At 47.6% G+C, this 25,530-nt stretch overlaps 1 protein-coding gene across 1 annotated transcript; it reads right to left on the reverse strand.

The window, feature by feature from the left end:
* Window positions 1-19,690: 19,690 nt before the first annotated feature.
* Window positions 19,691-23,529, reverse strand: LOC149326489 (kelch domain-containing protein 3-like). The gene is made up of 3 exons (XM_089564592.1): window positions 23,526-23,529; window positions 19,961-20,178; window positions 19,691-19,861 (listed from the first exon to the last, which is right to left on the reverse strand). Exons 1-3 carry the CDS (start codon window positions 23,527-23,529, stop codon window positions 19,691-19,693), a joined length of 393 nt encoding a protein of 130 aa, XP_089420718.1.
* Between the last annotated feature and the right edge of the window lie 2,001 nt (window positions 23,530-25,530).

Consider the following 25,530-nt stretch of genomic DNA (forward strand, 5'->3'; position numbering starts at 1 on the left):
ATGCAACGGGGTGCTAGCAAAAAGCCTGTAACGGCTTGACAAAGGCTAGCACCCCGTTCACAAAGCAATACAGCAGGGGACAAAAAGTGATAGCGATATAAAGAAAAGCAATATATATATGGCGACGGCTTTACATAATCATAAAAACATGTTAAGTGATAGGGCTAACATTGCGGGTTCATAATTGTAAGTGTTAATGTCTTGGAGGTGACTTGGAGGTGTTATCAGAAGAGTTAAGAGCATGTGGTAGTGTGTACATCAGCATTTGGCGGCCATAGTTAGTACGGGTGTGAGGAATCTTCCATGTCTGACTGCTTCGTGTGCTATATGCTTTCGCAAACGGAGACAGGGTCGCAAGGTTTTCAAGGAGAGGGTCATTATTTAGATGAAAGGCATGATGACGTTTTAACACAAGTGCATTGAACAGGTTTGGTAATTGTTGTAATCTAAGGTCATCAAAAAGAGGTTTTGTGTGGGCGTCATTTGGTTCATTTGAAATAATTCTTACAGCTTTTTTCTGCAGTCGATAGATTTTGGACAAGTTTGTGTACGTTGTGGTGCCCCATATCAAGTAGCAATACGATAATGTGGATGTGAAAAGGGAGTTATACAAAAGTAATTTAATGTGCTTAGGAAGAAAGTTACGAAAACGTGCAAGAATACCAACTATTCGGGATAGTTTGGAGTGAACGAGGTCAGTATGTGCGTTCCACTGCATATTCTCATGAAAAAGGACACCTAAGGTTTTTATTACTGGTACCACCTCTATGACTGAAAGACCAAGTTGCAGGACAATATTTGAATTAACTGGCTTATTTTTAGGGCGAAAAAGAACTGATTTTGTCTTCGAGACGTTTATAGTTAAGGAATTATTTAGACACCAAGTGTTCAATACATCAAGTACTGCATTCGCTTTCTTTACAAGCAGGGGTAAACTGTGATGGGAGAAAAATAAGCTTGTGTCATCGGGATAAATAACAAATGATGTATTTAAATCTATGTTAACAAGGTCATTAATATATAGGTTGAAAAGTAGTGGCCCGAGAATACTTCCCTGCGGAACGCCATGTAGCAATGGTTTGAAGCTGGAGCAAGAGTTACTTATGTGCACCCTTTGTTGGCGGTATTGTAGGTAGGATTTAATAAGAGAAAGGAAACAGCCTCTGAAACCATAATATTCCAATTTTGTTAATAGTGTAACGTGATTTATTTTGTCAAATGCCTTTGAATAGTCTATGAAAATTCCAAGTGAATACAATTGGTGTTCAAAGGCGTTAAGAATGATTTCTTTTTGCACTAGCAAGGCGCTTTCTGTAGAGTGTTTTTTGGTGAACCCAAACTGATACGGTGTCATAATCTGATGCTTGGTTAAAAATGAGCTCATTCGTACGTGTATTAGCTTCTCAACGACCTTGGAGAATACAGGAAGTATTGAAATTGGCCTGTAGTTAGACATGTTACATTTCTCACCACCTTTAAATATGGCAGTAACTTTGGCCACTTGGAGCCGGCGAGGAAATTGGCCGCATGAAAATATTTGATTAATGATGTACTCTAAAACAGGGGCTATAATAGTAGCAACATGTTTCAGTGGCCGAATCTCCAAACCATCTACATCAGTACTGGTAGTATTGTTTAGAGATAAGATTGTAGACACAACGTCATCTGCAGTTACCGGGAATAAAAATGCAGTCTCTTCTGTTGGTTAGTGCATAAAGTTCATGCAGCTTGGGTCATGATGACTATTTCCCACAGATGTGAAGAAATCATTAAAAGCTTCAGCTAATTCTTCTCCTGCAAGAGTTGTGCCATTCATACTTATCTCCATCGGGCTATCAATTGCACCAGTGTGCCGATTTAGGAGTGTGTTTAATCTTTTCCAAATTATTTCCGGAGTTTGCTTCGTGTCCTGCATGAAAAGGTTTTCAAAGTACTCTTTTTTAATTCTCCGTAATAGGCTGTTTGTCCTGTTTCTGTGTTTTTTGAAGTCACCTAAATCGTTTTCGTTTCTGGATTTTAAAAACTTTTGATAAAGAACATTTTTCAGCTTTATAGCTTTGACACATTCAGCTGTAATCCAAGGTTTGCGTGCTTTTCGTGGCCGCTTACGAGTTTTGAAGGGAAAGCAATCATTATATACCTTTATAAATTTGTCTATGAAGATGTTATAAGCCTCCACCGCATCAGCGCTTGAAAGAACACTCTCCCATGATATCCCTAAAACTAAATTATAAAAAGACCCCAGGGTATCTTCATCTGTCTTCCACGAATAACGCGGCAACTAACCAGGATAGAAGAGAACAAATAGTAGCGTCAGCTAGAGGGGAAAAAACGACAAGTTTGATGACTGTAGAGTGATAGTTAATTATGTTATAGCCAATTATATCGAAAAAAACAAATGAAACAACAATGTGACGTCCGATCCACCGGAAGTCGTCACAGCATAATGAAAATTACCAAAAAATGGCGGAAAAACGCAGGATTTCTGTAATATTGGATTGAAAAATGTGTAGTTAAGCACAATTAGTTCTTAAGGTCAGCGAAATACCTATAATTTGGGTAAAAAATTACCGACGATTACGTTACTTCCTAATGCGAAATTTGAGCGCAGCAAATAAGCTGTTTCACCTTTTCGATAGATTGAGGCAAAGAAATCGAGCAACACATGTATGCGCTATCACAGAATTTTTTTTTATTTTTCACACGTATTCCTTTAACAAAGACTCCACTAACAGTTCTTGACAGTCATGAAGGAAGCTTTGTGGTCGGAGAAATAGACTGATATATGTTCGACTTGGTACACCAATGCTTGATTCTCAAAGACGAGATCTATACAAGTGCCTCGCGAGGTTGTCACAGCCGTGGGACGCGTTACGAGCGAGAGGAACGGGATGTTCTCCCGCATAAGTGTTAGGAAATTGCTGTTTGTCTTTATGTCAACATTAAAGTCCCCCACTACTAACATCGGTGTGGATCGATGGACGGTTAATGCGAGTTGCAGGAAGTGCACGACGTCTTTCGTGAGTGCGGTAGGGGCGAAGTAGGCAGCTACTACCAGCAAGCCGTTGGGCAACTTTGTGGCGCACAGTTCGCCAACTTCATGTGACGTGCCAAACATTTCGACTGGTATTGCAGAGAGACCTGTGCGCAAGTAGATAGCGACTCCCGCCGCTGTGTTGTGGTCTCTGCGAGCACCACAGCAGTATAGGAAATCTATGATTTCGAGAGGCTCTTCGGGATCCATCCAGGTTTCAGCAAAGCAAAGTACAGAGGAATGGCTCAGAATGTGATCGTGGTGTACGTCCTTGGCATGTGCGGCAAGGGAGCGTACGTTAAGAATGTGGTTGTGAATGATGAATCAAGTGCTGCCAGCGAATGACGCGTCCATTGGCTGTCTGCGTGTGTTACTGATGTGTGGTTACATGTTAAGCTTCGCCTGTAAGAGTGGAACGCGACAGCGTCTTGCAACGCTGCCAGGGAGTCCACAGAACGCCATCGCTAATTCGGCTGTACGCCTTGCTGGACGGTAAATTTATTTTTTGAGGAAAGGAAATGTATCTCTCTCTCTCGCATATCTGGGTGGACACCTGCACCTCGCCGTAAGGGAAAGGGGGAAGATGGGAGTGAACGAAGACGCCGTATTAGCTAGACGCGCCTTTGTTCATTCCAAACCATTCAGCTGGCATTACGGAGTGGCTAGCGTGCTCGTATCGCACTCCGGAGACCCTGGTTCGATTCCCCAACTCGACCAATTTTGTTCTTGGTTTTATTGATTTATGCGGTCTAACTAGAAAGGTTAATTAGGCTATTTCATATTTATATTGTTGTATTTCTATCCATCGTGTTCTGTCATTAACCTGTCAATTGCTGGAACTGTCTAGGATGTTCGACACAACGTATATGAAACGAGCAACGTCTTACTGAGTGGGGAAGTGCGTGGTGGTGGAGGGAACGCGGCTTCGTACTTATCTGTTTTTTTCAGCAGCGTCTCCTTCCGCGGACGCTGTTGTCGCTGCGGCGCGCGTCTTTCTTTTCTTCTGACCTCTTCATTCTCCTCTATATTAATTAGGCTAATTGATTAATTAAGCAATTAACTAAACTCAGTCCAACTTAGTTGCAGCATCACTATACGATCCCTTTGATTGGTTGCATGGTTACTAGCCAAAGTACAATTGGCCCCATTTGAAATTCGCGCACTGTGACATCACGAGCATTTCGACCAATTGAAAAGCGTGACATTGGGGGCGGAGCTGGTTACGAGGCCGACGCCGACGACGACGCGAAACCCAGGAATGGACGCCAAAGAGCTGCGCTCTAAAATGGCTCAACAACAATGAATAGTGGATGATGACGTCACATCAGACGAAAGGATGTTCAAGGAATCTGATTCGCCGCCAAACAACAGCGCCGAACGCGCTGCGCGTGCGCAGCGGGACGTCGTCGCTTCCTCTCGCCACGCTCTTCTCTGTCCTGAAATGTATACAAGGGCTGCAAATTCAAATTAGTGCAATGAGTCGCAAACGGCTTTCGCCTTTCCGCACTTAAGATATATTTAAGTGCTTCCAAGAAATTTTTGCGACATCAGGCAAGTAGAACACGACGTGGAGCAACATCTGGGAGTCTTCCCAGGGGGTGAAAGCACGGACGTTGTCGTAATTATTAGAATTGTAAGAGGTGGCTCTGTGGTTATGGTGCTCGACTGCTGATTCGAAAGACGCCGGTTCGAGCCCAGCCACGGCGTTCGCAAGTTGATGGAGAGAAAAAGGTAGAGTCACATGTATTGTGCAATCTCAGTGCCCATTAAACAACCCCAGGTGGGTGAAATATCCGGAGCCCTTCACTACGGCATACATGATAGCCGCAGTCGCTTCGGGGCATAAACCCCATGTGTCGAAACCAAACCTTAGCCACTCAGCCGCGGCTTCGGGTACATATCCACATTAAATTGAGCCATCGCAAATTTTTTGTTGCTGCTGCTCTGCAACTTTTCTCTTCACTTGTCATTCCTGCCCGTTTTTTTTTGTTCCCACAAATGTTAACATTATACAAAAAAGACAACCGAAACAACTTAGCTGACTATGCATAAAAATATTCGCAAACGGAAAAACATATAATAAAACCTTCAGCAGTTCAGCTCACGACAATTTTCGGGGCATACATTCGCTAAATAGCGCTAGAGGAACTGTCAAATTGGAAAAGTGGTCAAGAATATAGCCGCATGATGTACATATCTCTGCAAATATCTCAGTGATGTGTTCATGTGATGCAATCAATTGTAAGCGCGGCATAATGGAAGGTGCGAAAGGGACCATACGGAGCAGAAAAATTACGAGGAACTTTAGCGACTAAAGTGCTGAAAGGCGAAAGCCTGAGTGCTGCATTCTACTACGCGATTGTTCACTTCACATTTTGTAGGTGCATTAATTAACTGCCAATTAATGACGCTTAAGCTTCACCTTTAGGAGTGGAACGCGACAGCGTGTTGTAGCGCTGCCACGGAGTCCATTGAACGCCACCACCCGTTCGGCGCGATGCCTTGCCCTTTGAACGCAACGCTTTTTAAGGAAAGGAAATGGCGCAGTAATTCTCTGTCGTCTCGGTGGACACCTGAGCCGCACTGTGCAGGAAGGGAGGAAGTGGAGTGAAAGAAGAGGGGCCGTAATGAAGAAAATAAAAATTGTATTTGAGGAAAGGAAATTACGCATTAACTGTCTCGCATATCTCAGTAGCACTAGTCGAAAATTGTATTTGACGAAAGAAAGTTGCGTAGTAACTGTCTCACATATTTCGGTGGACACCCGTCAAAATTCGTGCGTGGTGACATCACGACAATTTGGACCAATCTGAAACGCGGACAAATACGCCTTGCTCGTCAGTAAATTGTTTTTTGAGGAAAGGAAATGTATCTGTCTCGCATATCTCGGTGCACACCTGAACCTCGCCGTAATGGGAAGGGAGGAAGATGGGAGTGAACGAAGACACCGTATTCACTAGACGCACCTTTGTTCATTCCAAACCATCGAGCTGGCATAGCGGAGTGGTAGCGTGCTCGACTCGCTCTCCGGAGACCGGGGTTCGATTCCCAAGCTCGGCCAATTTCTTACTCGGTTTTATTTATTTATCTGGTCTGACTAGAAAGGTTAATTGGACTAATTGGTTAAGTAAGCAATTAACTAAACTCAAACTTACTTGGAGCATCACTATACGATCCCTTTAATTGGTTGCATGGTTAGTAGCCAAAGTACAATTGGCCGCGTTTGAAATTCGCGCACTGTGACGTTACGACCGTTTCGACCAACTGAAAAGTGTGACATTTCTTGTCGACAGCTCCTGCTTACAACGATGAGGCATTAAAGGCTTCCGCCTTAATATATGAGCAAGCGCCTTATGAACGCATTACGCAGGCATACAAGAGGCTAATTATTGACCCGCCAGCAACAAAGATCAAAGATACAAGACCAAAGTCGAGAGTGTGTCACATTCTTCAACTAGCATGGACTTGATTAACTCAAAACTTTCAAAAAATGTGGAATCAATCTGTGCAGCATATTTATGTCGCGTTTCACGCAGTCACTCTCCTCAGCAATCATTGCAGGTGATTGGAAAGCGGGAGAGGGCGCTGCAGTCGAGATCTCAGGTAACAGAGACTCACCACAGAATTACCGCCCTATTAGAATAACTAGTGTGCCCGGCAAAATGCTGGAATATTTCGTTTGCTCAAAAATTATGAACATCTTGAACTCACATCATTTTTTTTATTCTTTGTAAAGATGGTTTCGTAAGGGCCTCTCTTGCAAAAACAAGCTAGCGCTTTTTGTTCATGACCTGCACAGCAATCTTGACCGTAAGATACAGATCGACGCCATTTTTCTAGAATATGCGAAAGCTTTGGACAACGTTCCTCACCGCCGTCTACTACGAAAACCTGTGCAGCTGGACCTACATTCTAATGCTCTTAAATGCATTTAAGAATTCTTAAATAATCCTTCTCAGGCAGTCTGCTTTAACGGACACTTGTCTAAATTCCTCCTGGTTACCTGGGCGTTCCGTAAAGGTCGGTCCTTGATGCCCTCCTATTTCTAGTATGTATTTCTGATTACCCTCACGTGTTTTCTCTAGAATTGAAACCTTCGCTAATAGTTGTGTCATTTATCACACCATTATCAACTGTTATCATCACGCTCCTCGGACAAATCTTAAGAGTGTACTAAATTGGTGCAATAATTGGCTCATGTCCCCCGCTTCTGAAATACAAAACAGTAAAAAATCCTGCTATGAAAAAATTTCACAAAAAGGCGGCCAAAAGCATTCTTATCCAACAACCAATGTTTCCCAATAAAATGTGTAAAAGCTGTTAAAGCTGGAATATGTTGCCCGACAGACGCTGCCTCTGCATCGACAGAGGCTCTTATGGTATCTACGGCATCAAGACAGCCAGAACCGAGGCCTACGTTAAGCTATTCAGCCCACAAGGGAAGGGAAAAGAGGGGCTCGTTATGACATGCCTGAAGGAAGCAAACAGTTGCCGAAAACGACGAAACATAGTGGACCTTTCAAATTATTTCATTCTATTGTGTTGATGAATAGGAATTAAATATATAATTATTCTATCACCAAACGGTAATTGATTGGAACGCAAACGACAATGCACCATATGCTTGTGTTGGGATGCGAACCCATGCCTCTCAAATTTCTTTTTCAAATATTTCACATTCAGATGTATACGTATAGGCTGCGCGTAACTTAACCCTGAAACAATTCACACAGGGGGAGGAAAGCGCGAGGAACTTCAGGTGCGGCTAACTGGACAAACATTCGCTTAAGCAGAAACTGTGCCTCCAGCCGCTGTGATGTTAACTCAAGAAGTAATTAGCTCTAGCGGCTATACCTTATTCACTAGTGCTGGCGAAACAATCATTGTGCTTGCTCCGCAGAAGGGTTGGCAATTTGTGGGAACCGCTGATGCGCCTGTATGTGAATATAATTCTACTCACATCTGTCAGGCCTTCGAGCACTTTAGCGTGCGTTCCCAGACACCCTGAGAGCGTGTGGGGGTAGAGGCCTCGGTCGCAAGGCGGGTCGCCACGTCTCAGCGTAGCAGACTAAGCAAGAGAACAGCTACCAAGTGACGAGGGGTTTGGTCGTTTGATGAACAGCTTTCATCGGCCGCAAGCCAGAGAATGGGTCGGAGCCAAAGGTTCACAAACAAAACATACTTTATACAGCAACGAGATGATACAGAGGGTTTCACAAGCACTCGTACGAGCACATACAAAGTAATTGACAAAACAATGCAACTCGTGCAAAGTTACACTAGAGAGAGATTACAAAAACGAATTATTCCACCTAGAGTGCACTAACACAAGAGAGAGGCAAACAACCAAACAAAATTTGTTCACCGGCACTACGACAGTCCGACGAACAGAGGTTCACAACGGTGCGTCCCGCAGACCGCCGCGCGCTGCCTCGTTGGACCGAAGCTGGTGTCGAGCGGGCGCGCTTCTCTGAAGCTTTTGAAGGCGCATCTCCTTGGGCCCATCACAGGCGCAAGAGCGCGAGCACAGCCATAGCTGGTCTGCGCATGGGCCAGGCGCTTCGCAAATGTCTGTCCATGTCACATATTCGCGCCTCGCTCGCACGGGCGCCAAAAGTGGCTCGCTGGTTTGCGGTCGGTGTAACCAATCAGAGAACGCATTCTCTCTCGGCGTCCGGGACGGCCCTTCGCACCGTTTTCTTAGCTGAGCTGAGTGCGAGTACCTGCGACAGGAGGTGCCAGGCCATCGAGTTGCCTATGTTTTCCTACGCTTGTCGCGGCGCGGCGCTGGGCGCGTAGGCGCTGCGCTCGTGCGCCTCGGATATGTCCATGGAGATGAGTCTTTATTAAACGGTGGGTCGGCCTGACAGACAGCAATCAACGCCCTTCATATACATGTAAGCTACGCATCTGTTCGTTCTTCGCTCCAAGACAGGAGCGCACATACACACAGTATCATCTGTGCAATTTCCTTCCTCTCTCGAGCCCGCCGTGCGTCCCCAATGGTCAGGCGCGAAGACTCGCTTCGATATGCTTCGAGATCATTCTTGTGTGCCGCCGCCATCGCGGCGAGAGTGAAGGGGGATAGGGCGTCATTTAGCACTCTGAAGGCTGCGCCCTCTCCGTCATCATTGAATAGAAACCACTCCAACATTCTGGAAAAATCGACGAAATGCGCTCACGTAATTCCTTGGCGCCGCGCTGGCCAGCGATGGTGTAGAGGGCACCAATACGCACAAGGCTAGGCGTTCTCCGAAGTTTCAGTAAATTTCAGGTTCTCCTCCTTCTTGCGCCAGGGGTGCCCCCCCCCCCCCCCCAGCAGAGATGGTTTAACTGTAAGACTGAAACTTTTCTTCGCATCAGGGGTGCCCCATCAGCGACGGTTTTGCGATTAGTTACGATACAGGGATAAAGGGAGTACTTGAAGTTTATGTACAGAAATTTACATCCCAAACAAGTTTAGGGACTGGAGACAAATTAAACGGCACAAAGAGAAAACAACTAAAGGCGGAACTGGTTAACACAAAGAGAGCCGTCTACTCGGCATAGAGGAAGATGCATCACCTGACCTTAACTCAGAACCTTTTTCCGGCTCCCGGTTTAAAAGACCTAAAGGCCCGGCCTAGATTCGGTAGCCTCCAATCACGTTGCGCTTCTAACATGATTGGTTAATCAAAGGCATGTCCAGCCCTCCAGTTTCAAAAACGTCCTGGTCATCGATAGGTGCAAATCTCCGACTACGCGGCACACTTGAGGGCACGCTCTCTCTGGCGCGCAATACGAACCGCGTACTACATAAGGAGCATAGCCCTTGCCCCGTCCAACCATACCAGTACGGTCAGTCTTGCTACACTTGATTTTGAGACCTGTAGCACGGAGCGTACTGTTCCTCGCGCCGACTTTCAATGCGAAAGCCACGCCCCTGCCTCTAGTACTTCGCCTCGCTTGGAGCCATTTGCCCCGTTTCTGTACGGGCAAGCATTGAAGTTACCGCTCCCTGCATTATAGGCGCTTGTCGGTTTCGTGGCATCACATAACTCTGGGGCTGCATGAGCTCTTTCGAAGTCATTTCACCCGAATTTGCCTTGTGGCAAGTCGCCACGCATTTCCCGGTCCTCAAATGAGCTGATCGGACACACATCGGGTGCCTTCTACAACTGCGCGGCGCTCTGCTCTGTCGACTCAACAGGCCCACCTCCGTTCTCTGCCTCGGCTGGAAGGCTCCTACCAGCACTAACGCTACGAGGCACTTCCTGCCATTTGCCCGACACCGTCTGCCATTGCGGCACGTTAGATTTCCTCCTCACACTAGCTCCGTGTCAGAGGTCACAATCTCATTCATAGAGCCTGCAGGAATTATATCGCTGTCCTGCTTGTTATCGGACAACTTGGTCTCGACTGCCTCCGGATCATCAGAATTTGGCTGCTCTTTTTCGTTGCTAGCCGCCCGTGGTGGCGGAAAAACTGTGATACCTTCGCGCCCTTCAGGAATCTCGTTTTCACTTCCTGAACCTTTTGTGGCCTTTCCTAACGAAGAGGCGTCCGCGCATGCCAGCTGGTTGTTTACAGCCACCTAGCTGCTGTTTTCTTGACCTGAGCTTGACGAGCACTAGCTTATGCCTTCCAGCACAGGTGGCCTCTCCTTTCGGGACTCGGAGCAGTTCTCCCTGGCTAGTTCACTAGCTCTCCTAGCCTCCTTGAGCTGAGCCACCTCGAGCTCTAGCTGCTGGCGCTTTGCTTCTAACACCTTCAAATCCGGAGGTTTTTTCTCGCATAGCGGCGCCTTTGAACCATTTACTTTTGCGTTTGACCTGAACGTACGCTAAGCGCGCCTTCGCTAATTCCACCTGGTACCTCACATCGAGTGTGGGTCACCACAGATACCCTCCATAGCGCCTTCTGTACCTGTCAGCTGTCCTACCGGCTGAACACAAGAACAAGGGACGGGAACAATGCTTCGAAGGAAACTCACAGTTTCGATGCGTCGATCCGCATTGCCAGCTCTTTGGTGTCTGAGTCCACCGTCACTTTCACCGCACGCTGCGATGAGCTGCAGCACGCCGCAGGTCCTCTGCACGTTGAAGTCGCTTGCTTCGACACGTAGGTGACCGTCCAGTTTCAGTCTCTACGCGTTGCTTCCCTTGGCTGAATGCACTCACGCGTCGCTCCGCTACTGCCGTGGCCCTTGTTGCCGTCCCTCCGCAAGTCCTTTCTCGAACGCTGATATGTTGCCTGGTCATCGCCTTTTTCCCTGCCTTCAGTCTTCTTACTGCGCCGTCTTCCGATGGCCGCAGGATCCTGTCGACTGAGCCAGTAAATTTCAGGTTCTTCTCTTTCCTTGCACCAGGGGTGCCCCACCAGAGACGGTTTGTTTAACTGGAAGACTGAAGGTTTTCCGCGCACCAGGTGTGCCCCGTCAGAGAAGGTGTTGCGATGAGTTATGATACACGGACAAAGGGAGTACTTGAAGTTTATGTACATAAATTTACATCCCATACAAGTTTAGGCACTCGCGACAAATTAAACGGCAGAAAGAGAAAACAACAAATGGCGGAACCGGTTAACACTAGGGGAGGCCCCTACTCGGCATAGCCGAAGATGCATAGCACCTGATCTTAGCTCAGAACCCTTTTTCCGGCTCCGTAGCCCGGTTTTAAGGACCTAAAGGCCGGGCCCACATTCGGTAGCAGCCAATCATGTTGCGGTACTAACATGATTGGTTTATCAAGGGCATGTCCGTCGCTCCAGCTTCCGTAGGTCAGATCACCGTCTCCAGCGGAAAATAAAAGTAAAAACAAACACAAACACAAAGTCGTGCCAGCACGTGCCAGGCGAAGCAACCTTTCACTCGCAAAGATAAGAGAAAAACCAAATGCAAACACACAGTCGTGCCACCACGTGCGATCGGTTTCCTCCGATGACCCTCGACTTTGGCGTCGTCCCGGAATTAGGGATTATTGAGCTTAAACGGGCAGTTACCGCTGTAACTGCCAGTGCGAGCTTGGACGCGCTATCCAAGGCTACTTAGCTTTCCCAAGGCTGTTAGCCATCCGGCGCCTCACCAACACCTGGTCAGTCGGGTCACCAAACTCAGGCCTTCGCTGTTCCCGGCTAGCCGCGCTGTCGCCAGCTGTTCGTCATTTTTATTGCCCCCCCCCCCCCCTTCGTCAACAGCGCCCTGACACCGTTCCGTCCGGCAGTGCTTAAACTCCGGAAGGCCTGCAACGTTTGGAACCAGACTTTCGTCGTGAGTTTGCATTGGATACCTGGTGTCCGCCAAGACAAGGGGGCGAACAGCGTGCGGCGGCTCTCACCGCTCCCTGAATAGCCGGTGCGAATCGACCCCAAAGGGCGATGGACACTCGCCCGGCCCGGCGCCTTCGCGCTCAGTCGCATCGTTCCGAGAAAGGTGACACAAAGGTCAAGCGCACCGAGCCGCCCCCTCCCGCCGGGAGGAGGGCATTGAAGACGGCAGCGGCGGGCCGCTGACAAAGAATTAGCGATACTAATGACCCCTCACGCGCTACCGATCCCTTACAGTTGCCTTCTCTCCTTTTCTAGCTGCGCGCGCTGTCGAGATCGTTTTCGCACGGCGCTGTTGTTTTTTCATAAATGCGCCGCATTTTTTGACAATATCACAAATATTACCAAGGACACTGAAGGCCTTAGCGGAATAGTGGTTTCATTTCACGTGTTTACTTAAGTACTAACATTTTTTTGCAATAATATACGATTGCAAGGTACATCGTGCATGCATTAAATTGCGTGAACTCACTGTGCACATAATGATCCTTCTCAATTGAGTGAACAGTATGCGCGAAATGTCTGCAGATGTACTGCATGGATGATGCCCAAACTTATGCACTTAGAGTGTCAGGTGCGCCGTTTGCGATAAACTTAACAGCTCTGGTCTGTCGACACGCAATATCTGTATTGTGTGGAATGCTGTAACCGAGACATAGTGTATTGTGAGAAATATCTCTTTCATACTGAATGTACCGACAAGGATATATGTGTCAATAAAACCATGGAGGAATATGTTATCTGCTCTTCGTACATTAGGCGAGAGGCCCCGTTACTATGGTCGACTAGCAGCGCATCCAATTTTACCATGCCACAACAGCGACAAAAACGGCGTAGAAAAACCCATGTAAAGCGCGGCGCACGGCCACGCGCAGAGCAGGCGGACAACTATACATCCGGCGACCTCCCTTAGCAGGCCCGATTTTTACCACTTCGTGCCTGAAGCAGATGCTTGCCAGCAACTACCCCCGCCCACGTGTTTCGGGCGTCCGTTGCCAGATTTCGGCCTCCAACGGCTATGAACGCAAGTGAAAGAGGACTGGCGTAGCGTCAGTAATTCGTGGCTGCTGGGTGATATAGGAAGTTTCACCTCCTTGGTTGCAATGCCTTACATAACACACCCCTGATTTCCCTTTTCTTGTCTGCTTACACATAAGACGCAAGCTTCACAGAAATTCCTAAGAAACACGTGCATCGGTACCAAGGCAAAAGAGCAGTTTGATGTGCCGAAGTTGACGCGCATTCCTTCCCGGGCCTTCTGATGTCACGACGACTAACTTGCGAGGTTGCACAAGGTATGGTTTAGTTTCCTATGCGCGCAAAGAAAAATATACGCTTCGCCGTTGCCTAAAGCCATTTACATTTACTTGCTCTCAGAGTACACGGGTGTTATATGAGACTCGTGCCTGTACTCGCAAGGAAGAAAACATTAGAATAGTCACAGTAATTTTTAAGAAGGCAACTAACTGCTTGAGGATATTCGAGAAGGTTCAGAAGAAAGTAAATTCTAATCATCCACCCAATGTTGATTCTTCAAGAAATAACACTAATATCAGGCCTCCACATAAGGAACTCGAGCAGGAATTTCAGTGCGTTTAGAAACACTGATAGCTGGGCAACGGGCGGTCGCCATTCCTTCGACTAGCATTCTGAGGCTTCAATCGGTGTGACAAAATTCGGCGCATTTTTGAAGCAAACAAAGAAAAACAGCGCCGCGCGGACGCCTCTCGCCGGCGCGGGCCGAACGGGAGAGGAGGAAACCCCCGCGGAGCGCCTAGCCTGTGAGCGTGTGCTCCCTCTCCCCGCAACCACCTCTCACCGACGCGGCGTGTGCCGAGGGAATGAGTCATCCAAGCCGAATTCTCTGGAACATACGAGTTGCTTCTGGAGCTGACGGGGGGAAAGGGCGTAGCCTTGCGTGCACTAAGGCACGTCCCGCTCGCCCGTCGGCGACGGCGCCACTCAAGAACACGCTGGAAACTTCGAGATGCGACCCCCGACCTCTGACCAATGGGGACGCGCGGCCAGTGAGAAGAGAGAAGGGAGACAGCACTGCAAATGCTGCGTGTATGTGCGCGCCTACTCTGGCGCGTTGAACAAACAGACGTGGAAGCGAGTCTATAAAAGAAGGCGTTGGCCGTGTATCTGTTCTATGATCTGATCTCGCTTCGGCGAGCGCGGCTTCGGCTGCTTATCCGATTTTTTCAGCAGCGTCCGCTCCGGCGGACGCAGTTGTTGCTGCGACGCGCGTCTTTTCTTGCCTTTTTCTCTTTCCTCTGATCTCTTACCTCTCCTCTATCTGCACGTTGGCAGCGGTGGTGGCTTGGCTCGAGCCAGTAGCAGGCCCGTGCAATTTCCTTTTCATCCTTCTCTCAGTCACAACAACAACAGCTACCAGTCACTCCGGACCGCCATTTAAGCTTCATCGAAGCGCGCCCGTTCGACTCCCGGGAAAACACCACTCGGCCAGCATCGGACCAACGAGGCAACGGTCGCCAGTCTGCGGGACGGCATCGTCGTTAAAATTTCACCAGCGCTGCGACTAGGAACGAGAACAGAGAAGGAAGACAAGGACAAGCGCTACTAACAACTGGAAGTTTATTTGAAAAAACACAGATTATATGCACACAACTGACAACCAAAAGCGCCTGCGCTTCCCGCAAAAAGCACGCAAAAGAAAGTTAAGAATCTAGATACAAAATTTCACATTCATGTAAGTTTACAGATGGTGCGCTAACGCACGTGTCGCTGTTCTTGTGAATATGATAGGCTTCACACAACTCCCTAGTCAGCTGATCTGGATGTCTGAATTTAATCTTTGCCCTGTTAAGCAGTGGAAAGCATGCTTTTTTATTAGACACACCGGGTTTGTTCAGATGACAATCTCTGTATTGAAGGGACAGATTTGATGAAGGAGCACCATTCAAAGAGGTTTTATGCTGACGTAAGCGTGTATTTATGCATTTCCCGGTTTGCCCAATGTAATTCTTGCCGCATTGACGCTTACGTCAGCACAAAACCTCTCTTTGAATGGTGCTCCTTCATCAAATCTGTCCCTTCATTACAGAGATTGTCATCTGAACAAACCCGGTGTGTCTAATAAAAAAGCATGCTTTCCACTGCTTAACAGGGCAAAGATTAAATTCAGACATCCAGATCAGCTGACTAGGGAGTTGTGTGAAGCCTATCATAATCACAAGAACAGCGACACGTGCGTTAGCACACCATCTGTAAACTTACATGAATGTGAAATTTTGTATCTAGATTCTTAACTTTCTTTTGCGTGCTTTTTGCGGGAAGCGCAGGCGCTTTGGGTTGTCAGTTGTGCGCATATAATCTGTGTTTTTTCAAATAAACTTCCAGTTGTTAGTAGCGCTTGTCCTTGTCTTCCTTCTCTGTTCTTGTTCCTAGTCGCCGCGCTGGTGAAATTTTAAAGATGTACCAACTAGCTCAAACCACCATTTTGCTCCAGGCATCGTCGTGGAGCTCTGGTCGTCGGACTGCCGCAGTGCCCGGTGAACAAATTGTGTTTTATTTGTTTACCTCTCTCTCGTGTGTTAGTGCACTTTAGGTGCAATATTGCCTTTGTATGCATTCTCTCTCGAGTTTAACTTTGCACGAGTTGCATTGTTCTGTTAATCACTTTGTATGTGTCTGTACTAGTGATTGTGAAATCCTCTGTATCGTCTCATCGCTGTATAAACCTTGTTTTGTTTTGTACACCTTTGGCTCCGACCCATTCTCTGGCTTGCGACCAGCGAAAGCTGGGCACCGAACGCCCAAAAACCTCTTGTCACTTGGTAGCTGGTCTCCGCTGAGTTTGCCACGCTGAGTCGAGGGCATCTCCTTTGAGTACGAGACCGCTACCCCCACACGCTCTAAGGGTGTCTGGGAGCTTCCCACGTAAAAGTGCGCGAAGTCTGGGTGACAATCGGGCACGATGACGCCGCGGCGCTATGACTGACCATGTTCGTTCGCTGCACGCACTTTCTATGTTCGCATGCTGCTGGCGCATCTTGCGTCCGTCTCTTCGCGGGCGTGAGAATGCGTAAAGATACGGCTGCACGAAGAGCCAGTGATTTTCAGCGGTGGTCAGTTTAGTGATGACTGACCCGGCGTCACGGCTCCCTAAAGACGAGGAAGCGACTGACTTCTTGGGCGATCAACAAATGACACTCGCGTTTAGGTTATCTGTGTTATCACCTGAATCTACGCAGGTGGCCACAATCGTTTACAGCAGGTGAAGTGTCAGTGCAGGAATGCAGAGCGCTGCGGTATCGAATAAGTATTAATAGGAGTGGTTCACAACCTGCCACACCAGGAGGGAGCACGCCGGAGAGCCTCCAATATGTGCGCGCTTACTAAGGTTACGACGTGTAAATTGCGAGCACGCACAACTGCGAATCGGTTGAGTTCATGGTAAGCGTAGCGGGGGGCGCCAGAAAAGTAGATGGGCGGATAAGATTAAGAAGTTTGCGGAGGCATGGCTCTGGGCTGTTTTGATTGGAGAGATATGGGAGAAGTCTTTGCCCAGCAATTGTGCGTAGCCAGGCTGATGATGATCTAGATGACAACTGTGAAGTCGACTACGGCTGACGCATTTCTACGTAAGAACGTGCCTTGTGGTCGTATTCACGCACTTGTAGTCAATCACCGCATTATAGACCACGGACTTTCTAGACTCGGCCACGGCTGCACAATAGCGGTACGTGCCCCACTGAAGCGCATCGAAGCTCTGGAGTGGTAGGTTTTTGCGTGTTTAGCACACCGAGGCAGTACGTAAGGTGTGGACTGTACTGTATTGAAGGGCTCTCGGTTAAGCGTGATTAAATGTCTTGGCAATAATAAATACGATATCAGCGTTAACTACGACTGTACAGGCGTAGCTCCTGGTTAAACACGCCAGTGCAAGGCTGTGCTATCGTATTAAACGCACCAGCCCTACGCCCATGCTAACCCATATTTTTTATGCACCTGGGCTCCATTAGGGAACACATACAATGCGAAACGGGTTTTCATAATTTGCCTAAATCGAAATGGGTGAATATTCGACCCGCGACCATGGAGTCAGAACCGTGGCTCTAAATCCGCTGAAAAGCCGCGGAAAGAGAAAAGAAAAAAGTATGAGAACGAGCTGAGAAAGTACAGTACGGTTAGACGAAGCAAACCTGAAGCGCATTTGTGCCGCAGTTGCGTTTGAAGACAGCTTTTAATTTGAGTTTTTGTTTGAGACACCGCGTGGTTATTTCATATCGATAAAAAAAAATGGGCTTAGCCAAATTAGCGCGCTTTTGCACTCTTTTATGGAAGCAGCGAACACGAGCTGAACTATCTCTAACGAAATAACGCGCACAAAGCAAGACATTTACGACTAGCACGAAAGTTAGTCGTCCTTCCCGATAAAATGTGTAGAGTGGCTCAGAGAAGGCGCTGTTCAATGCCGTCCGCAGCGTCCTCTAGCGTGGCTCTCTGCCGCCTACATTTCCTGAAGTGGGCAAGGACTAGAAGGCAACCACATGACGTTACTCGTTAAGTGCAGCGCCATTTTATCGGGGTAGTGTGATGGTTCGTTGCGAATCGTTGCTTATCACCCCTCTTATTTAATCTCTATGTTAATGACCTCCCCAGCATTATAACTTCATCACAGATTTATCAATATGCAGATGACACCCTCCTCATCTCATCTAATACAGATTTTTCTTGCGCACTCCGTCAACTTCAACAGGACGCTACTAATCTATATGATTGGTTTCAATGTAACCTGATTGATATAAACCCCCAAAAAACTCATCTAGTGTGCTTTAAAAATGCACACAAGCCAATCCCGAAAAACGCTGCGGTTTTTTTGCACAGCTCCAGTTGCACTGCATGTTCTTGCTACCCCATTACATGTGTTCCGTCCGTGAAATACCTTGGCATTTACTTTGACAGTGATTTATCCTGGAACACGCACATGGCACACCTCAGTAAGAAGCTTAGAGGCGTCGCATGCTTGCTCTATGCTCTAAGGGCCTACCTGCCATTTGCCATAAGACGTTTAATTGCACAGTCTTTGGGGTATTCTCTGCTGAGATATGGCATGTGCTGTTTCTTCAACTGTTCTGCAACATGGAAAAATAGGATAAACCGTATTCTCAAGAATATGGCTAAGAGTGTCATCTATTCAATACCCCATAAACAGCAAAGTGTATTCCTTTCTTCAGGTCTGCCTTCCTTTGACATTGTGTTCAAACAAGTCACTGTACTCAGATATTTCTGGAACTCTGAATTTCGGTTCCACAACGTTAAACCAATCCCATTAAGAAAAGTTTCTCGATATATTGTCCCTGCAGTGCGAACTCATTTTGGTATGTCTATGAGGTCATATTATATCCCATGTATATTCAATGAGATGCCTGATAATGTTTTCAACTTGAACACTCGCAGACAGTTACGTGATGCTATTGCCGAGCTTGAACAGCTCTAGTGCATATGTTTTAATGTAGTACACAAAACAATGAATTGATTTGGTAACACAGGTTGTTGCTGCTGCCGGACGGCGCCCTACAAGCCCAATTGAGGCTTTGGCGCGTCCGCGTCTTGAAAAAAAAAAAAAAAAAAAAGAATCTAACTGATATGCCATGTGCGCCTGTGCCACCACCACATCCGTATAGATACGACACCCTAGATATCAAAGGAAATTTCTTGTTCCGGCCAAGATGCTGTTGGATACCTCCAGTACGATCTGATGCACAAGCTATCACGAGTAATACGGGGAAAAGTTAAGAAATGGATAGACGTTGGTGCTTTGAGAGACGTTATTAGGAATCTATACATACGAGCCAAAAATATATAGTCGTCAGAATTGCGACCCATTATGTTCTATGGGATGAACTTGTGGACAGCAATGCAGGAACAGGCGAAAACTGTCGCTTTCCGATGCATTGCAGATGTAGACGAATCTATCCTGGCGCCCAGCTCAAATGCAGGATTACTGTGTAATCGGGGAAGCCGCGCTGCCGTCTGCCTTGAAAAAGATGTCTCGTATGTTCTAATGCAGCTAGAGACGAGCACGAGACTGAAGCGAAATAATATTATCCTGAATCAGTAGAAGAACCAGCCAGGATGGAGTGAAATAGATATACAGGAGTAAATATTCCTTCGGACAAATATTTCGCCCACTTACAAAAAGTACTGCTTAACTGCTATATCATTATAAACTACTGTATGTGACAGAACAGAGGCTGAGTCCAAAAGTGCTTTTCAAATAGAGGTGTTTATACATGCACAAAACTCATTTATCGTCCACTAAAAACACAGTTTCGTCGCAGGCACTCAATTTGCTTCAAGTGCATCATCTGCCTGTGACTTCCATCATGGTGACAGCATAGCGTTGATCTGATTTCTAATGAGTGGGATCTCGCTTACATCCAGTCGTGCATCGACGACCGCAAGCAGGCACAAGTTCTTTAGTGTCGGTTGCAAGTGCAACACGTGAAGATCCGTCAGAGCCGCTTCCTCCTCCTCCTCTCCTTCCTCCGGGTCCTGTATCGGGCCATAACCGCCAAACACAAACACTCTTTCGCCAGTAATGCAGCAGCCTGGAAACCACCTGGCAGACGGGCCTAAGCCCCGCGGCCTCACCTCACTCCAGCACGATGTCTCAGGGTCGTACTTGTGCATGTCTGCACAGTAAGTGTCCATAAGTTCGTCGTACCCTCCAAAGATGTACAGTTCGCCTCTGTAGACAAACGCTGAATGCCCGTGCCGACCCACGGGAGGAACGCCCTGTACGTGTGAACGCACCCAGGTCGAGGTGGTTGTTTCCAGGTAGAATAATGAGTTGACGTTTTCAAAGCGACCTGCGAGAAAAGTCGAAGCTAAGCCACCTCCCCACACGTACATGCGGGTCCCGATTGCGGAGGCCGTGTGGAAGGATCGCGGAGCGAGGACCTCTCCACTGGTGCGGACGCGATGCCACTCCATGGTATCCAGGTCAAGCGCGCTGACGTCTTGGGAATCATGTGGGTCACCAAAAATATACATGCGATGACCGACCATGCAAGCTGAGGCGCCGTAATGCGGTGTCGGCGCCTCACCATTCACTTGAGGGCAGCTCCATGACATGGTGTTGGTGTCGAAACGGTAAAGGACGCTGTCCGACTCCCAGCCGTTCTGTAAGCCCCAAAGGTACGCGCAGTGACCGTAGGCGACAACGGTGCGACGGAAAATGTTATTCGGCTGGCCATTGGACGGTGAATGTGTTTCCACGATATTCCACCGCGACGTTGCAGGGTCGAAGATGGACACGTCAACGAGGTTCCTTAAGGGGTGAGGCTCGTCCTCGTGAAAAGAGCCGATCGAGTATACCTTGCCGTTTATGAAAACGGCACGTTGGTTGAGTTGCTCTGGAACACCACTCAGTCGCACCGTCCACATCTTGACGGGGCAGCTAGTGCTCTGAGAAACACGGCGCGATCGTTCCAGCCATTCTGCCGACCTCACGTGGCCTTTCCTGAAACAGCGATATGGTGGCCGGTTTCCGCAGCGCGTGCCGGCAGCGATGATTTGAAGGGTGACTATGTTCGTCATATATTAGAATATTTTGGTTATTTCATGATTCGCAAGTGTATTAACGTTGCACGAAGAAACCGCATACTGTAAAGTTGCTGTCGCCGAGAAAAAAAAACGAAAACCGTAAGAGCTATCACAAAGACACTTCAGCGATTTTTCCAGCCTGTTCCTGACCGAAAACTTTCTGGACGCTGCGACACACGTCGTTAATGCTTCCCAGTTGATTCTTTATGATACACATTTAGCTGAGCTGACCGGTTTTGAGTCCCGCTACGCAGCTGAGCGGGGCGGACGCTCAAGTGCCCATGCGCAGTACGTTCCCGCTAGCGGGTCAGCGGTGTGGCGCCTCCGTTCTGCAAGCACGCCAGTTTACTGCAGCATCGTATGTGTGGAAATGCCTCCAGTTTTGGCTTTTGGCTCGACGGTCGCGTCTGAGAGCGCTTTCCAGTTTCACTGTCTCAAGGGCTCATTTTCTACACTACACTCGTTTAAAGCGCGTCAAATTTGACAAAGATCGCTCTTTGCACTGCGGCGTAGTCAGGGTCAATCCTTTCGAGCGACTGTGAACGCATGTGTTAGCGGGTGTCTGAAAATGCCGCAGTGGGAACCCAGCGCGATTGGACGTTGCGAGCTGCGAAAAACGGCGTGGACCTCCGTACGGGCTACACCAGCAAAATGCAGAGCAAATTTGGGAAAGTCGCCCCCTTCACGCATGTCTGAATTTATTTTTCTAATGTGCAGACGTTCGTGCAATCATATCCGGAAGTGTTCACCCCGACACACTGCAAACGTTTCCAAATGAAGTGATCGTCTATTTACCTCCAGTTTAGTAGCGCCAAAGGGAACATGCACTGCCGCAGTCTGAATTCTTGTTTTGCGCACCGTAGAAAAAAGGAAAAACACTAATATAGCGATTCACAGCGGCGCCTCGCATGAACAGTGTGGCATTGGTCGGTGTGGATCAAACTACCAATGTAAGTCGCGTTTTCTTTCACTGAGCTGCCCGATCAGGTGCTCTTTAAATACGCTTGTTCACTTAACACTTGTTAAGTTCCAGGCAAACAAAAACAAAGAGATCTGAACTGATCATCATCAACACTCTGACTACTCCCATTGCAGGGCAAAGGCCTCTCCCATGTCTCTCCAATCAACCCTGTTCTTTGCCAGTTGCGGCCACCGTATCCCCGCAAACCTCTTTATCTCATCCGCCCACCTAACTTTCTGCCGCCCCCTGATACGTTTGCCTTCTCTTGGAATCCACGGAGTGGATATGAACTAGAAGCACAAGTTTCGATTTTGTTCATCAAATCGGGTCTATTTATTACCGCTAGATGGCGTCACAAGCCAAACCACTCTGCTTAGCCTTACCAGCGGAACAATTTGCTTTTATAAACTTGCTCGCCGCATGTACGCTGTGCTTATGTTGGGCGGGCCAGCGTAATCGGAGGGGACCGTAAAACCGGTCAGCTAAAACTGTCTTATGGCATCCTTCATAGCGAGCGCAAGTGATAGGGGCTAAATTTTAGGCGACCTTATAAAATTATGTTAACGATATATTGGTGACATTGTGCTGCCAATGTTTTCAGAAACAACGCTTCCTTTTTTAGTTTCGCATCCTAACCATGAAGCAACCTTACCATATACCAGTTCCGATTACAGTTATCATAAAGCGCCAGCCCAAACATATTGTGATCAATAACCTACCTGTCCGGCTCTGCCACAATAAAAGAATGGACGTGAATGGCGGCTAATAAAGAATTGCGTTTCTGCTTCTTGCATGCAGAGCCCGAATGGCTGAATAACCGCGCATGTTTTTTGAAAACTGGCGTCGTGTCTCCCGATCGCTGTGCTTTTCATAGTACTGCTATGGAAAAATAAAAAAAACATTATCACTGCAAACTTTTGCTTTGCCGTGCAGCTGGCGTGCAGTTCTTTAGCAGCTGCTTCGAACAGTAAGACATATTTCCTTTTCTAAACAGCTCACCTGACAAACGTAGGCTGGAGATGAGCTATCAGCTATGCTTGGTATAACAACCGTGCGCTGGGAATTAAATTCATTCACGCATGGAGAGCACCCTGAAAATAAATACTAACAGAAGGCTAGGTTTCGTGTGTCTTCAACAGCTACGGTGATGATAGTAATTGGTATGTAAACATCGCAAAAGTTTTTCGAGATGTGAGGGCGAGAGCTTTTACGTACATCGAATCTCAAGCACGCGGTAACTTCCAGCCTTACTAAGGAATCCACCAGAGCGTCAAGAAGCCGCTTTTTCTTTTCAACGACGTGCGCTTTAGAACCGGCGTCACCACCACCTCCTCGTGCATGCCGTGCTGCTGCAGCACCACGTGTAGAACTGGGAAAGACCGAACAACGTGCAACGAGTATCCCAGCACTCCGCCATAGAACACCTTTTTCAGGCGGTAGAGTTGAAAAACTTGCAAATATATGATAAGATCTGCTAGACGTTCCATTTATTTTGATCATGCCCACTATAGTGCTGTAACACCTATAGTGTGGATTCCCCGTCTGTAGCCGATGTGTTTTTGTTCGGCTGTTCCCTCAGATTATGAAACGCAGTTCACCACGATCCTGCGAGAGAAAAGTATTTAACAGCTTTTTCTTACCGGTACTCACCCATGAGGCCGGAACGTGCAGGGTACCGATCACGATTCAAATTTAATTGATGACTAGAGAGCTAGCTATTGAAAGAGGGCAGAGTGGGTCATAAAAGAAACCGGGGTGAATGGTATTTTAGACGAAGTGAAGAAGAAGAAATGGCCTTGGTCAGGACGGGCAATGCGACGGCGAGATAACCCGTGGTCATCAGTCAACGGCGTGGACAGCAAGAGAAGGCAGGCGTAGCAGGGGACGGCAGAAAATTACGAGGGCGACTGAAATAAAGAAGTTTGAGGGGATAAGGCGGCACCAGCTGCCAAAGGACCGTGTTAATTGTACAGGTATGGGCGAGGCCTTTGTCGTGCAGTGAACGTAGTCAAGTTGATAATTATGATTCGTTTGTTTGGTTGTCTGTTTGTCAGGAGCCTGCCTTGTGTTTTATTGATTTATGGGGGATGAACGTCCCGAAGTAACTCAGCTTATACGGGACGCCGTACTGAAGGGCTCCGAAAATTTCGACCACCTGGGGTTCTTAACGTGCACAGACATCGCACAGCACACGCGCCTCTTGAATTTCGCCTTCACCCAAATTCGGCCGCCGCGGCCGGGATCGAACCTACGCCTTTCGGGTCAGCAGCCGAGCGCCGTAACCACTGAGCAGCCGCGCCGGGGAACCTGCCTTGTTTGTCTGTAGCTGCCAACCGTCCCTCCGAGTTGTGGGCCACCCGCCAGGCGTGTATATAGGGGGTGTTTCAGGGAACACTTTAAAAAATTTTCAAAACAACTCTTTTTGGTGAAAATATGGCTTTTGAGGCATAGTATTATGAGAGTGGGCGGACTTCAGAAAACAGGTCAATATTCTGAAGTAGTGAGGTGGTTAACTAATTAATAATAATAAACTTTTCAAGTAGTAAAATTGGGCACCGGGTCGAAACTGCAGCCGGTCGTTTTCTAGACGGTCGTTGGTATTAGCCCTATCATAGTTTAGAATATCCAAAACGCGGTTGCCCTTGGCGCTACAGCTCGAGAAAATTTGGCTTTTTTACCTGCACTGGAGGTGCTGCTTTTCATGCATGCTTTCGAAAGAGCAGGTATTTTTGCACTGTGCAGCGAAATTGGCGCTCTTTCTCATTCAAAAACACCGGCGGAGTGCGGGCACAATCGTCCACTCTCTCAGCAATTTCAGAAGCTCCCACTATCTCACTCGTCACTTTGTTCACGTATTTGTGAATTATCGTCGTTATTTCGAAGAAGAGCGCCAATTGTGTTCGAAATGCAACCCGCCGTGAGTCACTAATGTGGGGATATAATTCTGGCCCTCCTGGGTTCGTGCGTGATAGTTTTTTAGCCCGCATTTTGCTTGCCTGTTCATTGGAGAGTGGGTCCTGGTGCAATGCGATGCCGGTGCCAGATAAAGCGTGACATCTTCCCTTTTTTCCTTTCGTTTCTGCGCATGCGCGCGATAAGGTATACGTATACGTTGCGCGCCGCAATAAAGTTTTGGTGAAGTCAGCGCTTTGTGGTGTTTCCGTACTTGTCCGTGTTTGACTTTGCGTCGTGTAGTTGTAAGCATGATTTTCCAGCACACCCAGCAAGTGGTGTTAAACTGGCAATAGTATGCCACAAAAGGTGTATGTTTACACCAAAAAGATTTTTTTTAGAAAATTTTAGGTAGTCCCTAAACACCTGGTGTATATTGTAAAAAGAAGACGCAGATTTGCGGGATAGAAGAAGGTGAACCTGCGCTTGAGCGGCACTGCCATCGCAGCATGTTTCTGTGCTTGACCTGGCTTCGTTGCTTGTTTTATTCTTTACGACATTTATCTGTCTGCTACTATAGCGACCATTCTCCCTTACCAACCCGGTGTCTCCGAAATATACTCCTGTTTCTGAACTCGCGCAAGATGCCGAACACAGCCGCCAGATCTCCCGCTGAACCATGACAGACACTCAGCATCGCCAGAAATGCTTCTCCACTGGCCCCCTTGTGGGACTTTGTATGCTGTCAAGCACCCTTGGACAG

Source organism: Amblyomma mixtum, chromosome 10 (assembly GCF_055824585.1).
Source record: "Amblyomma mixtum isolate Tamu chromosome 10, ASM5582458v1, whole genome shotgun sequence".
Lineage (NCBI taxonomy): Eukaryota > Metazoa > Arthropoda > Arachnida > Ixodida > Ixodidae > Amblyomma > Amblyomma mixtum.

What these genes read in the sequence shown, in the direction of transcription:
- LOC149326489 (XM_089564592.1), bottom strand. An exon ending in AGACATCGTGCTGGAGTGAG is followed by an intron (nt 19,862 to 19,960) that starts GTGAGGCCGCGG and finishes GGCCCGATACAG; the next exon opens with GACCCGGAGGAAGGAGAGGA.